The following is a 12,174-nucleotide window of genomic DNA, read 5'->3' as shown; positions in this document are numbered from 1 at the left end:
CACAAACACACATACACAGACACACACACATCCAGAGACACACATACAGAGGCACAAACACACATACACAGACACACACACACAGAGACACACACATGCAGAGGCACAAACACACATACACAGACACACACACAGTGAGTTTAGGATGGGACCAGGCCATGAATTATTGGTGAAACCCGGAGCACGAGTCTGCAGAATTGCATAAATATATCTGCTTTCTGACACAAAATGTTAAATCAAAACCGAATCCTAGCATGGCTTCTCTTTTTAAACACTCTGTGCTGTGAACCAAATGTCATAAAAGAGCATATTTGTTAATTAACTCAGCATGAAGCAACCCTTCCAAAACAACCTCCCTTCCCACAAGACAGGATTAGTCTGGTGGTTTTCCTTTCCACTCAGAAAGCAAGCGGTGCAGGGGGCAGGGCGAGGGGGGGGGGGGGTTACTGGGCTCTAAAATGATTTCGGTAACCTTCTGGAACTGCCTGCTCCTGTGATGTTTATTAAAAGCTGTGACTGAGTTCATAAGGGGTTTCCCCCAGAATTAATGAATGTTCCCTTAAATAACCGCATTCGCTCACTTCTGAAAGGACTGTTGATTATTGTCTTGTCCCGAGATGAGACAGAAAGGGAATAGGTTGAGTAAAATCTACCACGGGGACACATCTCAGGGCGCAGGGTAATATGCACTTCAGCCAGATTCAATCAAGAACTAGAGATTTGAGTGAACGGTGAACTTTACCATTCTGGGGTCTTTCGTTTTTATATTGCAGGAGGAATATGTCAGACCTGTTCTCCTGCCAGTTACTGACTGTGCATTGATATGAACATACTATAAATATATAAAGACAGAATGTGTGCACTAGGCTGTTTTTTCTTGTGTTTGTTCTATGAGGATATGACCTTTGACAGAGAGTAAATGGGTCAGCACACCATTGTCCAGCATTTTAAATGAAGCATTTAGTTGGGTTCCCTTTACCGCACCCCACAAGAGATGTCTTACTAAATATTCTGACTAATTCACCACAAATTGATGCCATGAAACAAATGAAATACATGAATCCATAAATAAACTAGTACATAAACAGTGTCCAATATAAAGTCAGTAGAATTTATATTCAACTCTTTGATGATGTCAGGTTCAGTTTTTTTATCTTTTCAAACACTTCATTTTAAAATGTTGAAAAGGGGCTAGATTTTTGATCTTCTTCAAAAAAGAATGCTTTGTGTTTGTTTGTTTTCATGCAAAATAACAAAACCGTTTTGTTTTCAAGTCTTAAGTTAAACTCTGAGATTGATATTTCTCAGCTCTTTGGCTTGTAATGTGATATTCTGGTGAGTTGAGCAACAGGGCTTCCTCACACCTAATTTACTCACACCTTAAAGGGTTAAATAGGTGTTTTCAGTCTGTGCAGGTGCAAAGCAGTGACTGGACTGTTCCGGACTGTTCTTAATCAAGCAAACAGCACTGCCGCAGTGATAAATGCCAGGCATAGCTACAAGTTGAGATTTCTATATCGAGGCCTATTAGATTCTCTCTGTTGATTTTGACGTACATCTGGGGTGAATTCAAGAAATATCTGACACTTCGGTTTCTGAATCTGCCCTCACCACAGGCAGACTCAGAAACTGCCTTTACAATGAAGTGTCCCAAATGACCTGAATTCACCATCTGATTGTGCTCAGGGTGCATAGACACAGCTTTTTTCAGCCGGGTGATATAATATCCCTTCATCTGCCACACAGACTGAAATATCTGCTGGCAGAGATCACATTAAAACATGGTTTGTGGGGGTGTCTCGGTGGCCCAGCCTGTAGAGCACTGACCTCATGGTCATTGTGAGCCGCGACGTCGGCGGATTGAATCCGACCGTCTGACATTTGTCGCATGTCTTCCCCTCTCTCTCGCTCCCATTCTTCCTGTCTCTCTATACTATATACTACCCAATAAAGCTAAAAAAAAATATCTTTAAAAAAAAACATGGTTTGTGTAAATATCCTCATTGGAATGTCTCACTCCTGGCTCAAGGCTCATGGCTCATGGCTCAGTCAACAGGTGGCCATAGTTACAAGCAGAATTAAACACTGATATGCGTTGGTGAATGTCATTTCTTACCTAAAACTGGATGTGGCCACATATTAGCCTGACGCGGCCCACAAATCTGCTGATCACCCATAGGATGTCAGCTTTGGTGTCCTCTGAAAGCATTAACAAAACAGTCCAGTCCAATTCTGTGATATAATTATTTGTGTTGTGGAAAGAACAGCCAGAGCACAAACAGTGCAGGAAAACAATACTTCCAATTTCTGCAAAAACAAATGCAGCCAGCCATTGGGAATGTGGTTGGAAGGTAATCAAAATGGAGGAAAAAGCAGTTTCAAATGAAAAGTAAAGTTTAGTAAAGCTGAGAAGTTCACAAGAGCACACCAGCGCGGTACTTATTTGACCTTTGTCATGGCCGTGCTTTCAAACTCAAACTTCCTTTCAGAGAGTTGCCTGACTGTCGGTAAATTAATTTGGGTCAAAATGTGCCGACCATTTTGCAGGTGAAAGGGTGGCTAAGGCAGGTTTGGAAAGTTCTCCCACATCCTTCATAGTGGTATTGTGTTGAAGATTAGATTTTCATTGGGCTGAAAAGTTGTAGTCAGACAGTAGAAGAGAGATGGGGAAGCTGTGTAGTTCTGCAGCTGTGAGACATATAACAGGTGTTGTGGATTTATTCCATTTCAATTTCCCCTAAGGTTTATTATACTACAACAGACAAACACACACACACACACACACACACACATGCGGCGTTGCTCATACACACGTGCACATGCAGGGCAGCTGACTGCCATTGGCAATAGCACGGTCCAGATTTCATACAAGACTGCGGGGCTCATCCATGCGCAATGAGTTTGAGATTTGCCAGATTTGTTAGACAAACGCGTTACCAGTCAGTGAAAGGCAAAATCGCCCCTTAGCCAAGGGCAACAACGTTAATTTGAATTTGAGGGTTATGTCACCAGGGAGCGTTGTCACGGTAACCTGCTACGAACCTTCGCCGCACTTCACCGTGCTTACTAACGAACTAGCCAAGCTAACCACGCTACGTTTACACTTTTTCAAAACTCTTAGCACGGTTCTCTTTACCAACACGCAGCTTTTCACTACAGTTAATTTTGTGCACAAAATGCACTGAGACTACCAAAACACAATTAATTCTACCATAACACTGGCTCACCCAACAAGATCACTATCACTCATAACAGAATGATCTGAAAACATTATAAAGAGGTGCATCATTTTTCTTTGAAGCATCTTGACAATTCCAGTACCGTATTAGGAAAAAACACACACATATGGTAACACACACAGTGGATATAGCATATATAATCATTGATAAATATGTACATGAAAGCTAGTCAACCTGGTCCTCTGGATTGGGCCACAATTCCTCAGATATGTCACACCTTATATTTTTTCTTGCCATACACCTGGGAAAAAACCCTCTTTGAATGCCTGATCCATCCCAGGCAATCTCCAGCAGATATGTCCTGGCATGCAGCATTCATTGCATTTAGCAGGGACATCTGGTCATGTGGACGGTGGTCATATACCTTCCACCTCCATGAGGAAAAGAGTTCCTCTCTGGGGTGGAAGAATGGTGTCAGATGGGATGAAAAGTGACATCATCCTTGGACAGGCTTTGAACCGCTCTGTGAGGGCACGGGCATGGTGAAATTGTCCCATATGATTATGAATGTTTGCCCATTTCGCCTCACATGCCCCCTTTCTTCACCTGGGACAAGCCTTCCATAGAGGTCACCCAGAAATGAGATGAGGCGCTTCGTATTGTATGGGCCAATTACTGGTCTGTGTAGCAGCAGTCCATCGGTGGATATTGCTCTGCACATTGTTATGTTGGCTCCCCTCTGACCAGGCGCATCCCCTGGTGCTCTTTGTCCAATGATGAGGTGAGACGTATAGACATATTACCTGGACATATTGGTAGCTCACTTCCTTTACACGCTCCAGTTCATCTCAAAGGGGACTGTATAGAGCTGCTTCATCGAGACTTGATGTTTTCTCAGGAATGGCTGTCAAACTTACATTTGCAAATGTAGCATTGTGTGCCAGGTCCCTGTGGTGGACTAATTTTCTTTTGTATTTTTTGTACTTTTAGATTTTCAATATATTTCAATATGGTATTATGGTGGACATGTCAAATTGCTGTCTAATTAAATCGTGTTGTGTTTTGAAAACAGTGCTTTAACAGGAGCCAAAAGTGCTGGAGATACACAGACTTTTGCTGGTGGTTGTATTTGAGTGAGAAAAGAACTCATGAAAGATGTTGTCATTGAATGCATTTTGTGTGAAAGCAATGAAAAATGATCCACAGTTTAGCCCACACAGACTGCTGTTGTGCTACCTGTATTAAGAGTTTTGAAAAGGCCTACTCAGTATTGGGACATGGGTATAACCTATTCTAATTTGCCTAAAATGAACCCCTCTAAATATTTAATATGAAGTAACATTTACATGACATATGTTTATTTACATTTTTTGTGACTGTAAGCATATTTTTGACTACAGCACTCCGGATGGAAACAAACAGGACTTCTGAGTCATGACAATTTCCTCAAGCATTTACTGTGACAGGACAGATTGTTTTAGATTATATTAAACATACCTCCCAGATTCTGAGCAAATATATTCATAAATTAGGCTGCCCAGGAGCAGAATGCGGCTGTCAATGTTTGTTACTGTTGAGTGTGCCTTTGTCCCAGTACAAGACATGCAGGGTGTTTTGTTTTGTGTGAGTAATGTGGCTTAAATCACTTTAAGAGCAATCAGACACAGGGGAAGAGCAGCAATCAGGCCATAGTTGAGGGTACATTTAAAACGGCGACCCCACTCTCTAATCACAAATAAGATCTGGATCTAATAGTGATTAGATCTTTGATTTTGCTACTTGCATACTTCTTTTGGGGAGTGCGCTAGCAAGCGAGTCCTATTTTTGCAATAGTGAACAAGTGTACAAGAAATGTAAATGTAGTCTAATGCCCTGCAATGAAACGTAATGTCTGGCTTCTGCTTCGAACAGAAAGAGAGGATAAATTGTGAGTTGCTCGGCTCCCAGTGAATAGAAATGGCGAGCAGAGGTGTACATGCCCTGGACCCTGAATTAAAGCTGTCGGGCTTGACCTCTGCTGGGAGCAGAGCTGCACGTACTGTACATGCTGCTCTGAGCACTCGTTCTCTAATCACACACACAGTGAGATGTGCCTATTTTCACATCACGCCCGGGAAGCAAAGCAATCAGAGAGATGGAGGCACGGTGCGTGCCATGAGATTAAATCCAGACATCCAATCACACTTCAAACCCCAGCGCTGATGATAGGTTCTCTGGGCTGGAGGGCGCAGGTCTGGCAGCTGGGCACCTGCACCAGCACCTGTATACAGGTATACTGTGGGATGTGTTTGTGTGTTTGTGTGTGTATGTGTGTGCTTGTGTCTGTCAGTGTTTGTGTGTATATGTGTGTGTGTGTGTGTGTGTATGTGTGTGTGCATGCATGTTTATGTGTGTGCGTTGGTGTCTGTCAGTGTGTGTGTGAGTGTGTGTCTGTCAGTGTGTGTATGTGTGTGTGTGGGGGGGTCAGTGTGTGAGTGTGTATCTGTCTGTCAGTCTGCGTGTTTGAGATTGTGTATGTGGGGAACAGCATTATATAAATGCTCCTATAGCCCCTTACATGGATACACCAACTCACAGGATTGTCCCATATTTCAACATATTAAGTCGATTTTCTCGGGGCAAGGGCCATGAAATGTATTTCTTTCCATGCAAAATAATCAGTTCTTTACAGACACAAACCATGGATATGGTAAGATGGTGCCCTGACTACACAACCTGTTTTACAAAGGGAAGCAGCAGTTGGAACTGTTTAAAGGTTTGAGTCTTCATCTTAATAGTAATTAAATGTAAAAAATAAATAATTGTTGATGGAACATATTACCAAAGACACACACTTAATTTAATACAATTAGATATTACTGATTATACTTTATTTTGTTACGACCTGGTTTATTCATGCAATTGGAAATTATTCAGTCATGGTAACTAAGGAATTATGGCACAGTATTTTAATCTATGGAATCATTTTAATAAGCATAAATATCCTGCCATCAATAACGGCATAAAGATGGATCTTAAATGAGGGCGTCTTCTGTGTTCAGGACGGCATAACTTCTGAACTGTATTTTTGATAGGATGATTAGATTTTTGATAGGATGATAGCAGCCAAGGTTATGATTCAGAACATTAACCTGTGTACCCATGAACCACATTCAAAATGGCTTTCTTGTTCACTCTTTGCTGATATTGAGATATTTTTACACATTCTCTCATAGCATTGCATTGTCAAAGGCCTAATTTCAGGTAGGTTAGGTTACCATGCTGCAGGTGCGATTGCTATAGGGAGCCAAAGCAGTGATTTCTAACAGATTGGTTTTGTGAGATAAAGGCAAAGTAGACTTTTTTACTTTTGTTTGGGATATCCAAACAAATTATTATGATAAATTGTTCATTATTAATTATAGTTATTTATTGAAGATAAAATAGAAAAATAGCTTCTTCTTTTTATTTTATTTTATCTAATGATCAATGCTAAATCTAGCCCTGTATGGCAGGCAAGTTTTCTCATGATAAAATTCTGAAGTTAGACAAATATCCTTTTGCTGTAACACCAATAGAAACATTGTCTTGATAAAGATAAAGACAGTCTTAAGATGCTAACAAGCAGTACTAGTAATTGAAAGCAATGCTCTCGAACACTGAGTTTTTGAATAATAATTTTAAAAAACACACATTTCAAAAAAGCAACTCTTCAAAGGGCTAAACTGCACCTTGGCTCCCCTAATGCTGAAATCTGAGCCCCACCTAAACTTCATCTGAAAAGATGTCCCCTAAACCAGAGGTGGGCAACAAGGGCTATATCTGCTGCTCATTATTTTCATGCCAACTTCATGAACATAATTAGCCCTAAAATTTACCTCATCTGACATTTTAGCTACTCATTTTAGCTATTTCTTGACAAGCACATGGATGTCAGCTGAAGACTGGCCTTGTGTCCCAATGTAAAATGTTTTACTGTGAACTAATCAACAAGCGAACCAGGTAGTATACAGTTAATTAAATATTGTCAAATTAGCCAGGGTAACTGGTAGAAACAAAAACCTACCTACACAATGGCCTTCCAGGACCGGAATTCCCCACCTCTGCTCTAATCCATTTGCCTCTTAATAGCACTATATATATTGTACCTCCCTCTTGCGCAATCTACGACATTTAACTGTGTGTTAAGGTCAGTCTCCACTCGAGCACAATCGTTAGAGTGGTGACTGCAGACCAGGGGTGGGTGTTGGTTGTTGTGGAGACAGCTGTCTAAGGTGTGTGGATTTCTATTTATTTATTTACTCTTGTTTTTCCGGCTCATTTGCACTAACCCCCAGACCCCCACCTGGGGAGCACCCCTCCCGCTAATGCGTAGAACCGGCTCCCTGTGACTATTGGTTGTGATGCTGGCCACTTGGCGTCGGAGTTGTTTGTTGCCTGAGGGCCTGTGTATTTGTACTTAAATAAATAGCTCTGGGTAAGAGTGTCTGCTAATTGCCCGAATGTACATGTAAATAAGGTCTGATAGTAATGAGCCAATGCTCTCCCTACTGGCTGGAGAAAATGTAGATCAGTGTCAAGCCTGAATGCTTCAGGGTGGCTCTGCGCTTCAAATCCCCCAGATTAGCCCGCTTCACTTATGTTAATGTCGCTGTTAATGACATGAATAATAGATTAAATTAATTATTCCGTGGTCTCACAACATATGAAACCGAGCTAAAAAAACAGCTAAATGCGTGAGCTCGCCCGACACGCACCGCCAAGGCCGCGTGTCCCTCTCAGCCTTCACTCTCCGCCCCACGCCCCTGACCCCGCTCGTATTTCCTTTGTAGCTATAGCGATGCTCTCAGCAGCGGTAAACAAACACGTCGGAGGCCCGCCGTCCCCTTGGCCTGTGTGCCAGTAAAGCGCCGCTCTCCTGGAGGCTACGCGGCTCCTAATACCACCCGGTGCTCTCACGCTCGCCCCGCCTAGATCACATTTCAGCTGGCCGGCCCCGCCCGCCCGCCCCCCGACGTGCCTCACCAGCCTAGCGCTCCAAACACCGGCCTCGTCCTCTCACAGCGACCTCTGGCCTCAAAGCCCCCAGAGCTTTACGCGCTCTTAGGTCGCTGAGGGACCCAGAGCGCACACGTTAAATGAGATGCGGAAGCACGGGGGGACCCCGCCGGGCCCCGGAGCGGTCAGTGCTTCTGCAAATTGCTCGATAGCGGTTTTATCCCCTCGTCTGCTTGCTCCGTGCCCTTTAGATGGACACCGCGTTACCTCTGGCCTCTCCAGCAGACACATAATATCACTCATCCAGGCCCACAGCTCTCCCGGACCTCTCCAAGATGTCACTTGAAACTGGAGCATTTTTTTAGATCTATTTTTTATCATACTCAGGCACAGATGATAGCTAGCGCCCGTGTATTTACTCGAATGTGAAAAGTGGCATTTTAGAAACGTTATAAATCGCGTAAATGAACTCACATAAAGGATTTCTTACAGTCAGTTCAAAGGAGGAGCACAAGGTAGCCACAGTAGCATGAGAACTGGAGCTCTCGAGGCCTGCAAACCTATCACCTATGTCTATGGCTACAGGTACTATTGTCTATTGGCCCATTCTGAAAAGCAGAAAAGGCCAATTATCTTAGCCCTCAGAGTTCAGGGATTGGTTGTAAGGTCCAGTGTGGGCAAAGCTGTTTTCCTTCCAGACGTATATTAAGTGGAAAGATATGAGCAGGACCACGTACCACATATTCTCCACACTAAGCTGATGGTCAACCCTCTTCATTATATTACATTATTGGCATTTGGCAGACGCTCTTATCCGGAGCGACGTACAGTTCATCAGACTAAGCAGGAGACAATCCTCCCCTGGAGCAATGCAGGGTTAAGGGCCTTGCTCAAGGGCCCATCGGCTGTGCGGATCTTATTGTGGCTACACCGGGATTAGAACCACCGACCTTGCGTGTCCCAGTCATTTACCTTAACCACTACGCTGCAGGCCGCCCCCTCTTCTCTCTACTATCAGTGCTGCAGTTTTGAAGGTGCTTTCTGTGATCACAAAGTAGTATTCATTTGATGCATCAAATTGGAAGCTTTGGTGGCAGAACTTTCAATGTTAAGAATATGCTGACAATCTAGTCAATGCCAATGCTGATCTAAGACACAAAGAGAAAAATAAGGTTTGACTTAATGTTCTGCATCCAAGGTTTTCCTTGCATCAAATGGTAATGAGTGTCTCCATAGCTCTGCAAAGTATTGAACTATTGTGCGGCTCTGTTCAGCTAGATTCCAGTGGTAATTGACAAGTTTCGACTGAATCAAAAGTTATTCATCAATCCACCCACAAACAGTATCTTTTGGAACAGCCTATTTGAGCTAAATAGGTAAACATAATTGAGACACCCACAATGTAAAACTGAAATAGGAACACAGCAGTAAGGTGAAACCAAACAAATTCACAAGCTCAACAGATAGTGTTGCTAGGATGTGACTGGTCTGTGAACTATGGGTAGCAGGAGATTCAGTTCCCCCCTGTTTTGTTCTCAAAAACGTTCCCATTCAGCCTCTTTCCGCTGTTTTTTTCCCCTTTCCTTGAACGGGAGAATTGCCATTCGCCATAAATGATGGATTCACTGCAGGTTAAATCACAGTTTCAGTGATTTCAAAACCCACAGAAATATAGATGCGATAGGGGAAGGGCTTTGCAATAATTTACCCAGGAAAAAACATCTGAACCACGATAGAATATCTATATTCTCCTTCAACAAAGAGAAAGATCGAGGCAGAGAGACTCCATTAAAAAGCCAAATTGAGAACATTTTGAGAAGGGGTAAACTGCATTTCAGGTGATGTCGGAAGATTTGCAAGCTTGCAAGTGCATTGATATGAGACCATTAAAATGGAAATTTGTTTTGTGACTTATGGGAGTTTCGCCAAGAGCCACCTGTCACTATTACCTCAAAGAAATTGCTTTGAGAAGGCTATTCTGACACTTTCAGGTAAATGACTCAGTTCATACAGGGATAACCTGGAGAAAGGCCCTGATAGCATCCTTATCGGTGTTGTCTCATCCATTATTAATAAAATATAATTCAAGTTCACATGTAATGAATTTAAAGCCTGTTTTTGTAAATTACATATTACAAATTGCAGACACTTGAAAGCCATTAAAAGCCCTATGTTTCCCTGTACACGGTTCAGTTTTTTTTCTATCAAAGCAAACATTCAATTCAACTGAACATTCAATTCAGCCTACTGGCGCGGTTGCAAGGACTTGGCTCTGGTATTTAATTGGATTACTGTATTACTGTCGATATTGAATGTACTGATGTATTTGTTAAAAATGTTTTATCCTCTTGATGATATGGTAAAATTTTTAAGTTTTCCAAGACCAAATTAGTTACCAATGGCTTTGATAGCTTGGGAAGAGAATAATACAAACCAAAAAAAAAATTGTAACTTTAAACACGGCACACGGACACAGGGAACGCAGATCACAGATTAGATACCCTAAGGTTTTCAAGCAGAATAACTGTTAACCCATGTACAGTTGTGTACATTCTTATTTTCTTAACAGAAAACAGACACAAACGCAGTGAGCATTATGCTTAAACACCCAGACATTGCAGTACATTTCCTTGCCAAGCTGTGTCTGGCGGATGTAAAAAAATACCTTTGCTCATGTCCCCTCTCTGAATTTTCTCCTTCTTTGAAAAAAACTAGCGTCGTGGCACAACACAGGTCCTGTTCTGTGTATCTCGGCCGCCGTCTTTCCCCAACGTAAACCGACCAAGGCCAAGTTTGTATCTGCTCCAGCCACCCACGAGAAGGGAGTAAACAAGTAGGGGGGAGACACCCACCACCCGTTTAGTATCTGCATTCCACCACACCCACTCAAACGAGCGGTCTGTAATCTCGGTTATCCCTAATGAAGCAGTGCGGTCTCGCAAACAGGACACGGCTAACTCGATTGTAGAGCTTGAGAGACCTTTACAGCCATGAAGGTCAATGGCACCACAAATCCATTACAGTTACAAGATCACATGCCGAAGGCCTCCATTTACTCAACCGCACACACGCTATAGCATACACATACATGCACACACTTAAACACGGGTAAACATACTCCCAAGGCTTAGCTTCAACACCCCCGCCCCCCCTTATCCTCTTTCACTTTAGGAGCACATATTAATGTCTGCTCCCTCTCTCTCTCTCTCTCTCACTCTGTCTGTCTCTCTTTCTCACACTCTCTCTGTCTGTCTCTCTTTCTCACGCTCTCTCTGTCACTCTCTTTCTTTCTCTCCGTCTTTCTCCCTTTCTCTCTCACCTTCAGCATGCCCTCCTTTGGTCGGGGTTCCTCCATGTGTGCGCGTTTCGTCCCGCAGTGAAAGTTTCCCCGGTCGGCGGTGGGAGAGTCCTCTCGTCTACATGCTCAAGCTCTGGACAGCGTTCAGCACCCCCTCCCTGTGGGGTCCACCCCGGCGTGGCGACGATAGCTTCAGAGTGGCGCAGGTTTCCATTTATAGCAGCATAAAGGCCGCAAATAACTCAGAGACAGCAGCGCTCCTGTCGGACCCTGATAAGCGCGATAATCACGGCTCCAGAGAGCCCGCGTCACTCGCTGGGCGACCGGGCTTTGTGCGGCTCCGCACGGACCCAGAGCCGTCCGCCCTCCCCGCGTCCCACGCCCACGCAGAAACGACTTCCTCCGACCTCTGACCCCCCTCCCGTTTTTTGGCTGGGCCTGTCCTGTGAGGCGTAATGGCCGGACTAGGCCTGGGGTACTGCAGATAACATTTCCCACATGTAAGCAGCCACTTCCCAGCCCCCGGGGGAATTCAATCCCAGATGACACGATAGAGCACGCCGGCTTCCGCGAATCAAACCCGGGGCCGCTTCCGCCTCGTCGGATATTTCTGGTTGAATGTTGTCGCAGCCCTGTAGGAGTACGGCCGGGGTGTGTCCCCAGCACACCTACTGGAAAATTTGCGAGCTTCGATATTACCCTCAGTGAGGCCAGTGTGAT

The 12,174-nt window shown here is 43.7% G+C and overlaps 1 protein-coding gene across 3 annotated transcripts in view; it reads right to left on the bottom strand.

Annotated features, from left to right (window-relative positions):
- mlip (muscular LMNA-interacting protein) overlaps positions 1-11,910 on the bottom strand; it is a 43,474-nt gene extending 31,564 nt beyond the window's left edge. Inside the window, exons 1-2 of one of the 3 annotated variants that reach the window (XM_061228868.1) lie at positions 11,476-11,908; positions 10,822-10,955 (exon numbers count right to left, since the gene is read on the bottom strand). Coding sequence is in view for 2 of the 3 variants with exons in the window: in XM_061228867.1 (XP_061084851.1) it covers positions 11,476-11,511 (36 nt within the window). In the remaining variant the exon portion in view is untranslated. Of the gene's footprint in view, positions 1-10,821; positions 10,956-11,475 lie in introns of all 3 variants that reach the window. The other 2 variants (XM_061228867.1, XM_061228866.1) reach the window with 2 other exon arrangements.
- Positions 11,911-12,174: the final 264 nt, after the last annotated feature.

Source organism: Conger conger, chromosome 18 (genome assembly GCF_963514075.1).
Source record: "Conger conger chromosome 18, fConCon1.1, whole genome shotgun sequence".
Classification (NCBI taxonomy): Eukaryota; Metazoa; Chordata; class Actinopteri; order Anguilliformes; family Congridae; genus Conger; species Conger conger.
Note: the sequence above shows the minus strand (reverse complement) of the source record. Positions and strands in the feature narration are given on the sequence as shown.